This window comes from Suricata suricatta, chromosome 2 (genome assembly GCF_006229205.1).
Source record: "Suricata suricatta isolate VVHF042 chromosome 2, meerkat_22Aug2017_6uvM2_HiC, whole genome shotgun sequence".
Taxonomy (NCBI): Eukaryota; Metazoa; Chordata; class Mammalia; order Carnivora; family Herpestidae; genus Suricata; species Suricata suricatta.
This window is the reverse complement of record NC_043701.1, coordinates 15,418,000-15,434,264: the sequence shown is the minus strand read 5'-3', so window position 1 is coordinate 15,434,264 and position 16,265 is coordinate 15,418,000. Positions and strand designations below refer to the sequence as shown.

The following is a 16,265-nucleotide window of genomic DNA, read 5'->3' as shown; positions in this document are numbered from 1 at the left end:
ACAAACTGTGCGATCATGAGCTGAGCCCTCTCTCTAACTTTGTTTCTCTCTTTTTCTAATATACTACCTTTCACTCGCTGCTTCCCGTTTTCTCTGCCAAAGTCCTGCCAAAGAACTCCCTGGGTTTTTAATGTCTATAGGTATTCTTAAAGCAAAAGAATATTCTTATTTTTATAATTTTTTTCAATGTTTATTTATTTATTTCTGAGAGAGACAGAGACAGCACACAAGCAGGGGAGGGGTAGAGAGAGAGAGAGAGGGAGACACAGAATCAGAAGCAGGCTCCAGGCTCTGAGCTGTCAGCACAGAGCCCGACATGGGGCTCAGACTCATGGAGTGCGAGATCATGACCTGAGCCAAAGTCGGGCATTTAACCAATTGAGTCACCCAGGTGCCCCAAGCTAAAGAATATTCTACAATAACCCATGTATCTCTAGGGCCAACACCCCTTCCAACAGTTCTAGGTACCCGAAATAAGTGCCCACCTAGAAAAGAGTCCTGAGAGAGTTAACTAATGTGTGGAATGACTTAAACACCGTTAGACAGAGTGGCCCTAACGCCGTGGCCTAGGTGAGCAGACCCACAATCTGCCTGCAGATGCTTCCAGGCTACCAAACTGAAACCTAACGACAACCAACTCGCAAACAGCCAACTGGGCTTTGCGCTACAGCCAATCAATAACTTCCTGACTTCGCTTCCCCCAGTGATAAAATCCTCTCCCTGAGCTCCCATTGGTGGAATGCTCCTAACCACTCCTGGTTTGGTGCTGCCGATTTGAATACGCTTTTGTTCAAATAAACTAATAACATTTTTGCATATGCCTCAGTTTATCTTTTAGCAGCGTTAAAAAAGACCCCCAAACCCAGGAGCAAAACGCATTAGAGGTTCCCATCGTCAGCCACACTGTGCTGTCACATTCTGGGTAATTAGCCAAGTTCTTAGTTGGCCCTTTCACTTAAGCCCAGGCCAAATTATTCTAATTCTTTTCTCCTTTCCAACCAGAAGGTATTTCACGCAAAAGGGAAATGGCATGACATGAAAAGTGAAAGAAATGTGAATCCTCTCTTTCTTACTTATTAAGAGCCACTGACCTGGCTATTGGTGCCTTGACATCAGATTTCTAAATATCATGTGAAATGCCGGTCTCAGATTACTTGCAAGGTCTGGGGACAGCAAGCTACTTCGCCTAGAAACTCCACTGCATACAAGGATATTGAGTTTCCTTCTCTCTGTTTATCTAGGATCGTGAGGAAGGGCCGCCTGCCACTTACTTTATTCTGGAAACCTTTCTCCTCCCAGATTCCAAAGCCACTCCAGGATTCGTTGTTACAGTGAGGACACTTTCTGAAGCATATTGCAAAACATAAACTAAAAGAGCAAGATGCATTTGATGGCTTTCAAGGAAATGAAAAGAATTACTTTAGAACAGGATATAAAGCTGAAAGACGCTAATGGAGAAGACCCGGTGGAAAGAAACCCTGTCTCTGTAAGGATTCTAGTTAATAATACTGATTTTAAAAATTTAATTGTTTCTTGCTGATAATAAAGGCAAAGGCCAACCCTGCTTAAATGGTCACAGATAAAATCCCGAGTTAGTCTCTAGTGCGATGCAGTGCTGATGCCTTCATTAGAAATGCTCATAGGTAACACCCACATGTTAAGTACACACCAGAACACAGAAGCCTTTTCTATGGCAAATGCAGATCGAAGTTCTTATTTGTTGCTCACACTAATGAACTGTCTCTCTAACATGTACCGAAGATACAAATAGGAAGAAGGAAGATGATGGCAGGTCCCAAGGCACAGAATTAAGAAATGCAGGACCCACGCAGGGGCGTCTCAATAAAAAAGGCAAAGAAAGCTTCCTTCTATTCTATGATACTTGCAGGTCAGTGTTCAGGATTCCTAACTATGGGCTGCAGATGAGAACAAGACAGAGAAGTCGGAAAGAAACCGACGCAGAGAAAGAAAACGTGAAAAGTATGACAACTTCAAGTCTGACATTATTCTGTTCCAAATGGATGGCAAGACACCCAGTGAGATCCAGGAACTAATTTAGAAGTAGGGGGACACCTGGTGGCTCAGTCAGTTGAGCATCCGACTCTGGCTCAGGGCATGATCTCACAGTTTGTGGGTTCGAGCCCCGCATCGGGCTCTGTGCTGACAGCTCAGAGCCTGGAGCCTGTCTTCCCGATTCTGTGTTTCCCTCTCTCTCTGACCCTCTCCTGTCCATACTGTCTTTCTCTCTCAAAAATAAATAGGTCTGTTTCTGCTTTAAAAAAAAAAAAAGTAGGGAAGAGGCTCTTTGCAACTACTGTCATTTAAAGTCAACATTTATATACTCTGGTTTCTCTTCAGATCGTATAAATCTTTTGCCTTTTAAAGTCAACATTTATTTTTTATTAAAGAAAATTTTTAAGTGTATTTATTTTGAGAGAGAGAAAGCAGGGTAGGGGCAGAGAGGGGGGAAGAGAGAATCCCAAGCAGGCTCCACACTGTCAGCACAGAGCCTGATGCAGGGCTTGAACCCATGAACAGCAACATCAGGACCTGAGCCGAAATCAAGAATCAGACATTTAACCCACTGAGCCACACAGGTGCCCCTAAAGTCAACATTAAAAAACACTGAATGATCAGACAAATTGTGAATTCACTTTATAAAGGGTTTAAACTTGAGTTGTTTTAAACAGGCAAGGTGCCTTTGTGGATGTTTGTTTATTTGCCTCTACTCATCACCGAGGCAGCACGGAGAACTGGGCTTGATTCACACGTTCACACCCCAAAGGGCAGCACTTGCGATGGTCATCAGGACCCAAGTCATAGCTGACTATAAAGTTTTGAAAAAACACCCCTGCTAGGAGCGAAAGTAAGCAAAAGATTTAGCAGCAAAGATTCAAGCATATGCACATATTTAGGTAAAAGATTTAAGTATATACATATATGGGAAATTAAACTTTAGCTTTCAAAGTCTGTTTTTAGAATCAAGGTTTTAAAGCACAGAGCTATTTCAGAAAGCAAGCTATGCCTGCGGGACAAATGACTCCCAGCGCTTTCTCCCGCATTCCCTTTCTTGTTTAGACTGTGCTCCAACCTCTGGTAACCCAGAAAGGCAGGGCAGTAGACAGACCTTCTTTAGGAGAGAAGTTGAGGAACTGATCCACTTCATGAGGCTCCAGCTTAATCTTAGGAATAATTGTCTGGCACGAGGAATCCACCTACAGGAAGAATTTCAAACACCGTGTTTAAAAACCGGGAACAACCTTGTAGGAGCATCAGGAATGCTCGCTATTTGCCGCCTGTGTCTTCCTCTCCAGGCCGCCCTGCCGGTCTGCGTGGGCAGAAACCTGGCTGAGCAGAGGCTCCTTCGTTGACAGGAAGGTGGCTTTGTTCTTAACCTTTCTCTCACTGCCAAACCTGGCACTACCCCTCCCGGAACAGTCAGAGTCCCAAAATTAAAAAACCAGGGCGAATCCATCAGTGCTTCTTCCTATTGTTTTCATGGTAACATAAAGGCATTGTATCATGAAATAGTCTGGTCAGTTTGTCAAGGGCCACAGGTCTCCCTCCACCAGTTTGTCCTATGGCAGGAGCTGCAGGAACCAAGCTGCATCCGTTCCCCTCCAGGCTCCCTCCTGACTGAGAACATCTACCCATGAACTTACTACTTAGTACAGAAAGGAGAAAAGGTCTCTGGCCCATGAGTGGAGCAAGACTGTGACCCCAACCTTTCTTAGTTACACACTAAAACATCAACTACATGAACGTCTCATGGAGCAAGGAGACTAACACGCTCTAGAAGCCCAGTGCAATGAGCAGATCCAGGCAGCGAGTGAGAAAGGAATTCTAGAGGGCACTGGAGTGGTGCTCTGTACACAGGGCCTCATCTTTTCCAAAATGGGTTGTTGACAACCCACTAAGAACAAATACGGCGGCTCTAGTCTTCAGTGCAACCTCTTCCTGAACAAGTACAGGTAGATATTACACCTTGCCCAGAGGAGTTCTGGCTTAAAGCACATCAGTGGAGCCACTGTTTAAAACCCTGGGCTTTGAACTTTAGGAAAGTAGGGATGGCTTCCAACATCTGGAAGAAGATATGGGAGTATGATTCTCGTCTATCATGAGATACTGGAAATACCTGGAGAGAAGGTGGAGCAAACTAAATTCCACTTGCTGTAGGCGTGGAATCAAACAAGGAATCAATCAAAATCACCAGTTTTGTATATTTTCCATGAGTAATATAATACACGTCGGAAGGCTGGAGATCCCTGAACTGGGTCAGGGAACTTTGCATCGCACTAAGGGAGTAAAAAGTTACACAGGAACCAACATTCCAGCTAGCCAGCACAGGCAAGCCATGGATTGCGTCATCATTTAACCCCTCTCTTTCCACTGGCTTAAAACTGGAGAGGTTTTTAAACTGTAGATATCCATCTATTTTTTAAATTTTGTAATAGCAATCATCGAAAAAATGAAATCAGACTTGCTCCCACTTTTTCTGAACAATGCCTTTAAAAGAAGTGATATAATCAACACTGACCCCAATATGTACCGATCCATCCATCCATCCATACGCAATTACATATCCTTAAACATACACACCAGCTCTAAAAAGGTTAAACGCCTTATTGGAGAATGAGGATCCGTATCTTTTGATCCGATGTGTGTATATGAGAGAAAGGTGAGTATACCCCAGTATTCAGTTCCAGGGGGCGCTCCTCCTTTTCAAAAGGGGTGGAGATGGCCGTGATGGTCAGAGTGACGGAGGGAACAAGTCCTGGCGGCGGCTCCTCTGTAATCGGCTCTGTCTTGATGGTTGTGGATGGAAAGTCTGTAGACAGATACCATTTCTCACTTTCCGCTTCATCTGTGGGAGAAAGACAAGCACACGTATGAATCCGTTCAGGGCATCAGACATCAGTAAAACAAATGACCACTAGGCTTGCTCCTCCTCAAAACACAGCTCCAATGATAAAGAGGACCCTAAGAGGAAACAAAGTGAGGGTGTGAGAGAGGAGAGGCGTGGATAAAGAAATGAGTGGCAATGGAAGAATCTATGCCTGCATTCGCTTGAGTGCAAGTTTGCTGAAAGAGACTACGGGATGCGTGTCAAAGAAAGAAGCCTGCCTTCCTGGTCAGGGCAGGAAGGAGACTGGGGGGATGGGGACCAAAACGGAGAGAGGAATCTCCGTGCTCACATGATATTTTACACTATTCGAGTTTTTTTTTTTAAATAGTTTATTGTCAAATTGGTTTCCATACAACACCCAGTGCTCTTCCCCACATGTGCCCTCCTCCATTCCCACCACCTCTTTCCCCCCATCCCCCTCCCCCTTTAACCCTGGGTTCATTTTCAGTATTCAATAGTCTCTCAAGTTTTGCATCCCTCTCTTTCCCCAACTCTCTTTCCCTTTTCCCCTCCCCCTGGTCCCCCATTAGGTTTCTCCTGTTCTCCTGTTAGACCTATGAGTGCAAACATATGGTATTTGTCCTTCTCTGCCTGACTTATTTCATTTAGCATGACACCCTCAGGTCCATCCATGTTGCTACAAATGGCCATATTTCATTCTTTCTCATTGCCATGTAATACTCCATTGTGTATATATACCACATCTTGATCCACTCATCAGTTGATGGACATTTAGGCTCTTTTCATGATTTGGCTACCGTTGAAAGTGCCGCTGTGAACATGGGGGAACATGTGCTCCTATGCATCAGCACTTCTGTATCCCCTGGGTAAATCCCTAGCAGTGCTATTGCTGGGTCTAGGGGAGTTCTATTCATAGTTTTTTGAGGACTAAGTGAATGTGTGATCTATTCAAAAATATAGGAGTACATTTAAAATTAAGAAACAAATGGTTTGTAACCAGAGTCTCAGGAGAGACAACTGAGGTCCACGGGTAGGTGGGCTCTATTCTTCTCCCAGTGGACAGTTATTGTTCTTTTTTTCTTCTCATTCCCTGTTTTGGTCCTTCTGTTTCCTTATGACCCCACTTAGACCTTAGGCGTGACCTAGAATTCCAGAACTTAACTTAGCCCTCTGCAAAACTTCAGAGTTTTTAATAAACATCTGCCTTTGCTGAAACTGATCAACTATCTAGAGAAAAGGGTTATATTTTGGCCAAGGGTGGACCTTGACTTGCTACTGGCTTTCACGGTTATCACAAGCCTGGGGATCACAACAAAGTGTTAAGAACAGACAGAAGCACCTCGTCCCTTAACAGATGTTCTTGTGGGCACTTATGTCCACCTATTTCTTACCAAATTACTTCACCACTACTGACTGAGCACAGTACTGGAAAAGGGGGGAATGGCCAGGAAGAAAAAAGACAAGGAGATTGCAAACAGGTCCAGAACAAGAAAAAACGAGTCAGAGATTCCCAAAGTCAGCATTCCTTACCTGATACAATTTTTACTAAAACGAGGCTAAAATGAAGCCAAGATACATTCCTTGCTTTATGAAAATGTTTAAACACACACACACACACGCACATGCACAGACACACACCCCACATGCTTAGTGAACCATTACTATTTAGAAAGAGTGAAATCATTCCCATTAGGACTCAAGTTTTCTTTTTTTATTTTAATGTTTATTTATTTTTGAGAGAGACAGAGTATGAGCAAGGGAGGGTCAGAGACAGAGGGAGACGCAGAATCCGAAGCAGGCTCCAGGTTCTGAGCTGTCAGCACAGATCCCGATGCGGGGCTCGAACTCACAGACCATGAGATCACAACCTGAGCTGAAGTTGGACGCTTAACCGACTGAGCCACCCAGGTGCCCCTAGGACTCAAGTTTTCTAAGAGAAGGTAGGTGAAAATCATTTGGAACTGGTAGAGGTGAGGAAAGAGCAGGCATAGAAGCTAAAAAGGTCATAATTATTAAAATTGTATTTCATAAGCAACTTCCTTGAAACCCAACAAAAAGTTAGATTCACATTTACAAAGGAAAATGATCCCTCCCCTCAATCCAATTTATAACTGACTTCATTAACTATCCCAGCCCCAATTTATTTCCTGAGGCAAAGTAAAGATGGGCAAGACTTCTGTTGGTTGAAGACATTTTGCTTTTGGAACTAGTTCTATAAAGCTGTTGAGTGCGACAGTGCGAGGGGAGACTTTCCATCCTTCACAGGGTGCGCACCACATCCTGGCTGAGCGGGAGGGGGAGGAACAAAGGGCCTTTTGATGGCGGCCAGAGGAGAGAGACCACACTGTACTTGACACAGAATTCTGCTGGCCAGATGGGTGCCCGGCTCAAGTTAGAGAAGCAACTGGCTGAAGAGCCAAAAGAAGACTCTCCCAGAACGAGCTTAAGAACTAGAAACTTCTGTCACCAGCAAGGAAGACACACTCAGGACAGATTTGGGGAAGAGTTGGAGACGGAGTGCCTAGATCACACTTTCTCTGTTCAGGAATGGCATATGGATGCCTTTGCTTTGTGAAGTCAACACTTAACAGCCTGTCCACACCGAGCAGTATTTATCTCTGGCAGAGAGGCTGGAAGAGAGACAGTAAGTAAGATGAAATCCAGCCTCAGTGTACATTAAAATTAACAGTAAGGAGGCAACCCTGAGAAAAGGTCGCACCAGGGAATTCTATAAGATAAGGCCTGACCCACCCCTGTGCACTTACGGCCACTATGTGATGAAGCTTAATTCACAAGGCAAAAAAAAAAAAAAAAAGGCAAAAATAAAAACAAAAAGCAAACACAAAACTAAAAGACAAAATGAAGACAGGTAATAGACTTGGGTCTTCCAGGGTAACTTGGCCTCGAAGAACATGCATTCATAACATAGGTCGGGGTGGTTAGTCTTTTTTTTTAAATTAAATTTAATTTTTTAATTTTTTTGAGAGAGACCAATAGAGAGTGTGAGCAGAGGAAGGAACAGAGGGAGAAAGAGAGGCTCTATACTGTGGGGAGCCTGATGCAGGGCTTAATCCCACAATCCTGGTATCATGAACTGAGCTGAAATCAAGAGTGGATGCTCAACCGACTGAGCCATCCAAGCAACCCAGAATAGTTGATATATTTTTTTAATGTTTGTTTATATCTTTTGAGAGAGAGAGAGAGAGAGAGAGAGAGCACACAAGTAGGGGAAGGTAGAGAGAGAGAGGGAGAGAATCCCAAGCAAGCTCTCCACAGAGCCCAATGTGGGGCTCAAACTCATGAAATGTAAAATCATGACCAGAGACAAAATCAAGAGTCGGATGGTCAACTGTCTGAGCCACCCAGGCACCCCAGTTGATATTTTTAATGCTCAGTTTCCTACACCCTTTAAAAAATTTTTTTATCTATCTATCTATCCATCCATTCAACCATCTACCTACCTATATCTACCTACCTACCTATCTATAATCCCTGCTGTGTCAGGAATAGAGACTGTAGGATGAACAGTGATACTTGAACTATGAAGCAAAACCTCCTCTCTCAAAGACAACTGCACTCTTTCAGGTGAGAAGCCCAAGGAAACTGCCTCTCTTCCCGGGAGCTTTGTTGAGGATGAGGACAAAACACTGGTGTGGCCTTCATGCTTCCACTTCAATAAAGAAATGTATTATTCTACCTTAAGGATGGTTTTTGAATTGGAAAGAAGTTTAAGGCCATCAAGCTCAGATACATCACTTTATAATGAGGAAACTGACATACGAGTCTAGATCACACAGCAAATTAGTGGCAGAACCCAGATCTCTGCACTCCTGGACCAGGAATCTTTCCGTTTAAAAAACAACTAAAAATGTACATAAAGTCCTGTGCACAGATATGATTATTGTAGCATTATATATAACCACAAAACACTGAAAATAACCAAAACAGTAAAGAACAAGGGCAAGGTGAATGAATTGTGATGCAACCATAGGTGGAGCATTTATGTGGCCAGTAATGTTATGCATACAAACTCCTTAATGACAAGGCAAAGAAAGATTTATTATAGAATACTTTTTTAAATCTGTATATACATTTATATACTATTAATGAAGAAAGTGATAGAAAAACAAGACTGAAAGGGAATGTGTCAAATGGTAAAATTCTCTCTGGAGAATAATTCATAACATGAATGGATGTTTTTTTTTTCTTTAGATGATATACTATTTCTAAATTTTCTGTACTGGAGTGTGCTGTGCCTGGATCATCACACATGAGCATGGGCTGTTCAACTTTATGCTGTGCGATGATAATTATTAGACAGGAGCCCCAGTGGCTCAAGGGGTCCATCCAGAGTCCCTTGTCTCAACAAGGTCAAAGAGTAATTTCGTATATGGTATAAATTGCATGATTAGCTTCAGCTCTTCACTCACCCCTCTACTGCCATGTAATTTTGCAGTGCCTTCCACTAATCTCCACCGTGAACTGGCTACGTGACTTGTTTGTCCAAAGGGATGTTAGCTTCCTAACATGAGTAGAGTCTTGAAATGTGTTTGCACAACTGTATTTACATACTTGTATTACTGCCATCCTAATGAAAAGGATGTGGCAGGGCAATGTATTGACTCCAGGAGAAGGGGGACAGACATGTGAGACAGAGCTTGCCCCCTAAACGAGCCTGACCAAGATCAGCCATCACCCAGCCTTAAATATGTGGGTGAATCTGGCTGAAACTAGTGAAACCACTCAACCATCCCCCACTTAAGCAGCCAACCTCCAGCCAAGGCACAGACAGAAGAGCTATAATAATAAATGACTGTTGTTAAAGCCAGTGGTTCTTGGCATGGTTTCTTATGCAGCAGTAGAGCCGGCTGATACAATATAGCTGAATGTATACACAAGAAATTAAATCCATTATATCAGAACCTATTGCAACAGAAGAGCTGTACCGACCTGCCATAATAATCCCTCCAAACCACCATTTGTGAACCATATCAATACACTTGTCGATTGGCTGATTAAATCTATCAGTTACATCATAAAGCAAATGACTTCATATGAAAAAGTCAGCTAGTAAGAAGTTTGGTGAGAATAATGTTCCAACGGTAGTTGACATTAGAGAAAAGAGTTTTCATCCTAAATGGCTAAGTGTTGGCTTATACTCTGTTCCTCACTGGAAATAAATATCAAACCAGAGAAAACAAAATGACAAATTTAACCTATGAGGTAGGAGGTTCACAAAGGATAGAGTGAAGGGAATGAAGAGAACATGCCTTACAATTTTTCCACCTCATCTTATTTTTGTAGTTTTATTTTATGGGCAAAAAAATTGGTAGAGCCACCATGGCTTAGAACTGGAATTATCCTTTGATGTTTGAGCTATTGGCTAAACTCCAAAAAAAAAAAAAAAAGTCAGTACTCTGGACACCCTCTAACTTCTAAAACCTGAAGCTCAGTTTATTGAGTAAAAAAATTTTTTTCCTGAATTGTGTTTACATGTCTTTTAAGTTTCAATTTACAAGGAAAATATCCCCCAATAAGGTCAGCAGTGCATACTGTGTGGAATAAGACCAATAACCCCATATCATCTGATTTTATTTAGACGGCTTCCTGTCAAAGGTCAAACTTAATTGGCATGATTCGTCAGCATCACCACTTAGCTATCAGCAAGAAAATAAAAATAACCCACTGTCCACTGGTGGTGAGCAGCTCTCCGAGGATGAGACGGAGCTGCTATGGGAAATGGGGCTAAACTCTAAGAGTACCCACAGCAAGGTGCACGAAGGGGCCAGAAAAGACACAAAATTGAAGCCAACATAGAGGCAACACCACAATGTACATCCTCAATCTCTTCCGTATGTACTGCATAAATAACAGTATTGACTAGATATTGATTCCTTGGGAAGGGGGAGAAAAAAGATTCAACTCTAAATTAGGAGTAGCAGTATCCTTATAAATATGTTACATATAAATTTATATATATATGTATACATACATATGTATATACAGTGTGTATGCATATATATTCTTAAAAAGAGAAATCACATGGAGCAATCCCACTTATGATATATGCACATAAATATCCATTTGCAATTGATATGACATGACTAACATTGAAAAGGAAATTTGTGTAAATTAAAATATGCCTCATCTAAATCTTTCACCATTTGATAACTGTGTTTGGTCTTTGAAATTTTTCAAAGGAGCTGGCAAATCTTGACTGAGGTTTGATATAAAAATCTCTTAAAGGAGTAAATGCTAAGGCTGGGTTCTGGAGGCTGGGAGAAAGGCAAGAATTCAGTCAGGTGTGTCAGAATCATGCTAATATTTATTTATTTTTGAGAGAGAGACACACACAGAGTGTGAGCAGGGGAGGGGCAGAAAGAGAGGGAGACACAGAATCTGAAGCAGGCTCCAGGCTCTGAGCTGTCAGCACAGAGCCCCACATGGGGCTTGAACTCACAAATGGTGAGATCCTGACCTGAGCCAAAGTTGGATGCTTAACTGACTGCACCACCCAGGTGCCCCCAGAATCATGTTAAACTATACAGCCCACCACATGTTTGAATGAAAGTTAGCGGCCTGTCTGCCCAGGGTCCCCGCCATGACAGCCTTAACCCTGAAATAACTGTAGGTCATGAGGGACATGATGAGGTGTTGAAAATAGTAAAAATAGCAAACACTTAGCTGTGAGTGTTTGCTATGTGCTGAGTCTTGTTCTAAGAGCTGTACATATATTAATCCTGGGTAACCATGGAAGGCATGTACTACTACCACCCACATTATATAGACAAGGAAACTAAGGGATTCAGTAACTCACCGAAAGTTCGCCAGCAGGTGTGCATCAGACCTGGGATTCACAGGCTGTTCTTGCCACTCTGGGATATTGCTTTTCAACACATCAGTGAAATAAGGTCTTTAGCCAAATGTGATTGCTATTCCTTTAATGTGTTTTGAGCCCATAATTAGCCACTACAAAAGGTCCAATATTGGTTCTTACTATAGTCTCACCTTGGTTTATATAAAATTCGAATCCAGTGCTCCTAAGGTAAAGATTCTCAGTTTAAGACCAATGAATAATAGCTACAATGTTTTGAACATTCATATGTGCCAGGCACCATTCTAAGTGTTTTCATGTATTATTAGAAGGACCTCTGTGGGGCACCTGGGTGGCTTAGTTGGTTGAGCATCAGACTTCATGATCTCGCAGTCCATAAGTTCAAGCACCGCATTGGGCTCTGTGTTGACAGCTCAGAGCTTGGAGGCTGCTTCAGATTCTGTCTCCCTTTCTGCCCCTCCCCCGTTCATGCTCTGTCTCTTACTGTCTCTCAAAAATAATAAATAAATGTTAAAAAAAAATTTAAGGTGTGTGGGGGAGAGGGAAGCATCATCCTTCCTGCTTGTTAGAGAAATAAAGTAAAGGCAGTACCAGAAAAGGTGACAAATAGCTAAAGAGCATGTCCTGTAAGCTCAGGCGTCGGACTCAGAGAGGGTGACTGCTCCTCTCCTTGTCCAACCCCCACTCTGAGTCTCCAGCCCACCCAGAGGACCCAGTTACCCTCTGTGGGTAGACGAGCCACACGTCTTCCTTTTCTACACCCTCTATGACAGCGGCTCTGACTGACTGACGCTCTTGTCTGTAGCTCAAACTACATGTGATAAAGATACAGCTGTTCGTTGTCTTTCTGTGACTTTCTTTCAGGTCTCACCTCCTCTGAGCCTTTCAACGTCAAGGTATCTGCAACACTGACGTCTGGACACTCGTCACCTGTGACTCCTCTCTCTCCTTTACTCCACATACTGGACCGTGTGTGAATCCTGCTCTGGGCTTCACCTAGTTAATCCAAACTCCGTGATTTCTTTGCCATGCGTGTTACATGCCTTTCCTTCTCTCCCTGCATTAGCGATCCGTGTCCAGGCACGCCGTCCGTGCTCTGGCACCATCAGCCATGAGACATTATTTTCCTCTTCTAGTCTTCCCCCCAAAACCACCCCACTTTCCTAAAAATCTGTTTGCCCCCACAACCCCAAGTCCTGCCTTGCACCAGGCTTCCCATTTACCGGTGCCACGGCTCATCTTGAGCTGGCAGGCTACTGTTTTCATTCCCCCCTGTGAAAACAGTTCCAGAAATCTAGGGTATCCATACTAAGCCAGCTGATCCAGCCATCCTTTGCCCCTGCAAGCACTAACAGCTCAACTGGCTTAATCAGAAGGAAGATGATTATTATTTATGTTTCCAGTCCTACCTCTTCTAGAACCTGGACCAGCCACAGTTACAAAACCTTATTCCACCCAAAATAAAGTTACCTTGGCTTGTGTGTGGCGTAAATACTGTATTAGATCACTCCTGTACTAGTATATCTAATGCTGAGTCTGTTGATATTTTATGTATGTTCTAATTTTGCTCCTCTACCATCTGGGAGGTAGTGGCCTAGTCTAGCTCTCCCTGAACAGCAAGCGTTACTCCAGCATTGCTAATTTTCTTCCTCAGGAAGAAGACTGAAATTAAAGAACAAAGCAAATGAATACATAGCTTCCCGAGTTAATTACAAAGGAACATGACTAAAATAGAGTAACTCGTGAAGATACCTTCCATGTGGTGAGGCACAAGACTTGGTCATTCAACTATAAGCTTTTTTCTCCCCCTCAATCCCCGTATACAAATATCCACAGACATTTTTGCTTCGATGTTTCTGCTTATCTTTTTATAACCTTCTCTTTCTCTCTCTCTTTCCCTCTCTCTGTTTTTGTAGAACAGAAAACCCTGCCCGGCATCTGGTTAACAGCCTTAATCAAGGGGAGAAATGAATGAGCTGGAAGCAGAATGTCTTTCTGGTGGTTTTGGAGGCCAAGCCCACACTCTCACTGGCTCCTGTGGTTGCTGAGCCCACATGAAGTTCTTTGGCTCTAGTGTTTCAGAGAAGTCTACGGACATATTCAGTCCTGAAGATAGATGACTCCTGTGTAATCTTAGACCAGTTTTTCAACCCCTTTGCAGGGGTGTGGGGAGGGCGGGGGAGGGTGGCAGTCACACACTCTTTTGAGGATCTAAAAAAAGTTGTAGATGCTCTCAGCAGAAAAAAATGACAAATGTAAATAGCCCAAAATATTGTATATCATTTTAGGTCTCGGTTCATGATAAGTTAGGAGGGTAAGAGCACCTAATAATGCCTTATGTAATTGGTCTGGGGTTCAAGGAGGGAAGGAGGGGGGAAAAAAGAGGTAGCAGGGAGAGAACAAGGAAGGACAAAGAAAAAGAAAGAAGTAGGAGAGAGAAGAGAGGGTAATGGGGAGAGAGAGCGAGGGAAAGAAAGAGAAAAATCCTGTAGGAGACAGTCTACTCTAACTGTTCATCATTTTCTTTTAGGCTTAGAAGCAACTACAGAAGAATTCCACTTAATCTAAAGAAAACTGGACAAGGAGATCTGAATCACTAGCTCTCCCAGGTATAATGAAATAATTGACTATCCATGACGAGAAACAAGGACTCCTAGTTTTGCTTAAGCTGTTTTCCCAAAGAGAGAGAAAAAGAGTATTAAATTTAATGCAAAGAGCAATTTTTAAATGCCGCCTACTTACACACTGCCTAGAGAACAGCAAGGGGCTGTTTGACAGACGACGTGGTACAAGAAAGATCCTTGGGGCTGATTCTCCCTCAAGGTGGATGCAAACGGGGCTTCAAATAAATAAAATAATTCACTTCTCTGTCTACACAAAACTCAGAAAAATACTGGAAGCTAAGACCTAGACAAAGCTTCCCCGGTATACTTGCACACTGTCTAACTTTGATTTCACACGGGCCAAATGGTTACCCTCCTTGTTCGTTACCCCCGACTCATACAAGTATTTCGGCTGCCATCAGAAGGTGGTTTTAACTCTGAGAAATACTGATACTTGAACATGAACAGTGGATCAGAAACCCTTTGCAAAATATAACTGACCCACTATACCTGTTCTCAGCAAATTACTAGCAGAGTCTATAGGAGCACAGGATCTATACATAGAAGAAGGCAAGAGGTGAATGGAGTGTGCTTTTGGTCTAATGAAAAGAAAGTCTTCCTGGAAAAGATTCACTGATTCTTTCTCCCTAACACTAAACTATTAGCTTAGGGGGCCCTCGTGAGGTCCCTCGTGTTGTATTTATATTGATTACAATTAAAATATAAAGAAATAGTTTCATTATGGAAGAGAAAGAGAGTTGGGACTTCTGGAAACGGGCTTATTCGCAATCATTTCACTGAGACATAAACGGTCTCATTCTTGCAACATTTCCTATGATCTTCTTTGGGCGTGCTCTCTCTGCTCTGACCTTCTACAGTTTAATTTCCTCCTGGGACATTGCTGTTCTGTCTGGTAAAGTATTTGGGGCACATGGCATTTTCACTAGACTCTGAGCTATTATAAGCAGGATCTAAGTTTCACTATTGTGCACTCCAAGTATCTAGGACAGCGTCTGACATGCAGCGGGTGTTCAGCAAACATATACAGAATTGCAGAAGAACGTGAGTCTGCTTAGATTATTTAGGCCTTCTCTAATCTGCATGTTCTGGAACAGCAAGGCTCCAGAATGGCTGACCGCCCCACAATTATATAATCATCTGAATATACCGTGGCTGTGTTATCGCTCCAGCCACACAGCCTCTGTCCTCTGCACTTGCAGTTTCCTCTGCCTAGAAGCCTCTTCTTAGACATCTAGTTCTTTTCTTCATCTCCCGCTGATCTTTGCCCAAACATTACCTTCAAAGATAGGCCTTCCCGGTCTATCCTATTTAAGATTTCAATGCCATCTCCCCGGTTATGGTCTGAATGCTTATTTATTAGATCACCATCTAATAAACCATAGATTTTTTTTTCTTTTTTGTATTTTCTACGTCACCTCTATCTCCTGGAATGTAAACTCCACAAAGGCAGAGACCTTTGTTAATTGTGTTTACTTTCTACCCTCAATGTTTAGAACAGTGGCAAGTTAAGTACAAGGTAGATACTCAATAAATCACCATGAGGTGAGTTTTAAGAGTGAATCATAAAGCGTTTATAAAATATCTACTTCTACGTGGCACTGTTTGCTCCTGTACAAGACAGTTGTGAAAGGCTAAGAAATATCACCTGATCAGACGCACGCAGCCCAGAGAGCAAGCCGTGCACGGGGCAGCCAAGTGGCTGTCTTCCCTGACGCCATCACGGCAGTTAGGAATGTGCTTCACATGTACCCCAATGTTCATAGCAGCAATGTCAACAATAGCCAAAACATGGAAGGAGCCTAAATGTCCATCACCTGACGAATGGATCAAGAAGATGTGGTATATATTCACGATGGAGTACTACATGGCAATGAGAGGGAATGACATATGGCCCTTTGTAGGAAAGTGGATGGACCTTGAGGGTGTCATGCTGAGTGAA

The 16,265-nt window shown here is 42.8% G+C and overlaps 1 protein-coding gene across 1 annotated transcript in view; it reads right to left on the bottom strand.

The window, feature by feature from the left end:
- Window positions 1–16,265, bottom strand: part of CREB3L2 (cAMP responsive element binding protein 3 like 2) — a 115,241-nt gene that overhangs the window by 29,027 nt on the left and 69,949 nt on the right. The window contains exons 3-4 of the mRNA XM_029917950.1: window positions 4,689–4,864; window positions 3,092–3,215 (exon numbers count right to left, since the gene is read on the bottom strand). Coding sequence (XP_029773810.1) covers window positions 3,092–3,215; window positions 4,689–4,864 — 300 coding nt within the window. The remainder of the gene's footprint in view (window positions 1–3,091; window positions 3,216–4,688; window positions 4,865–16,265) is intronic.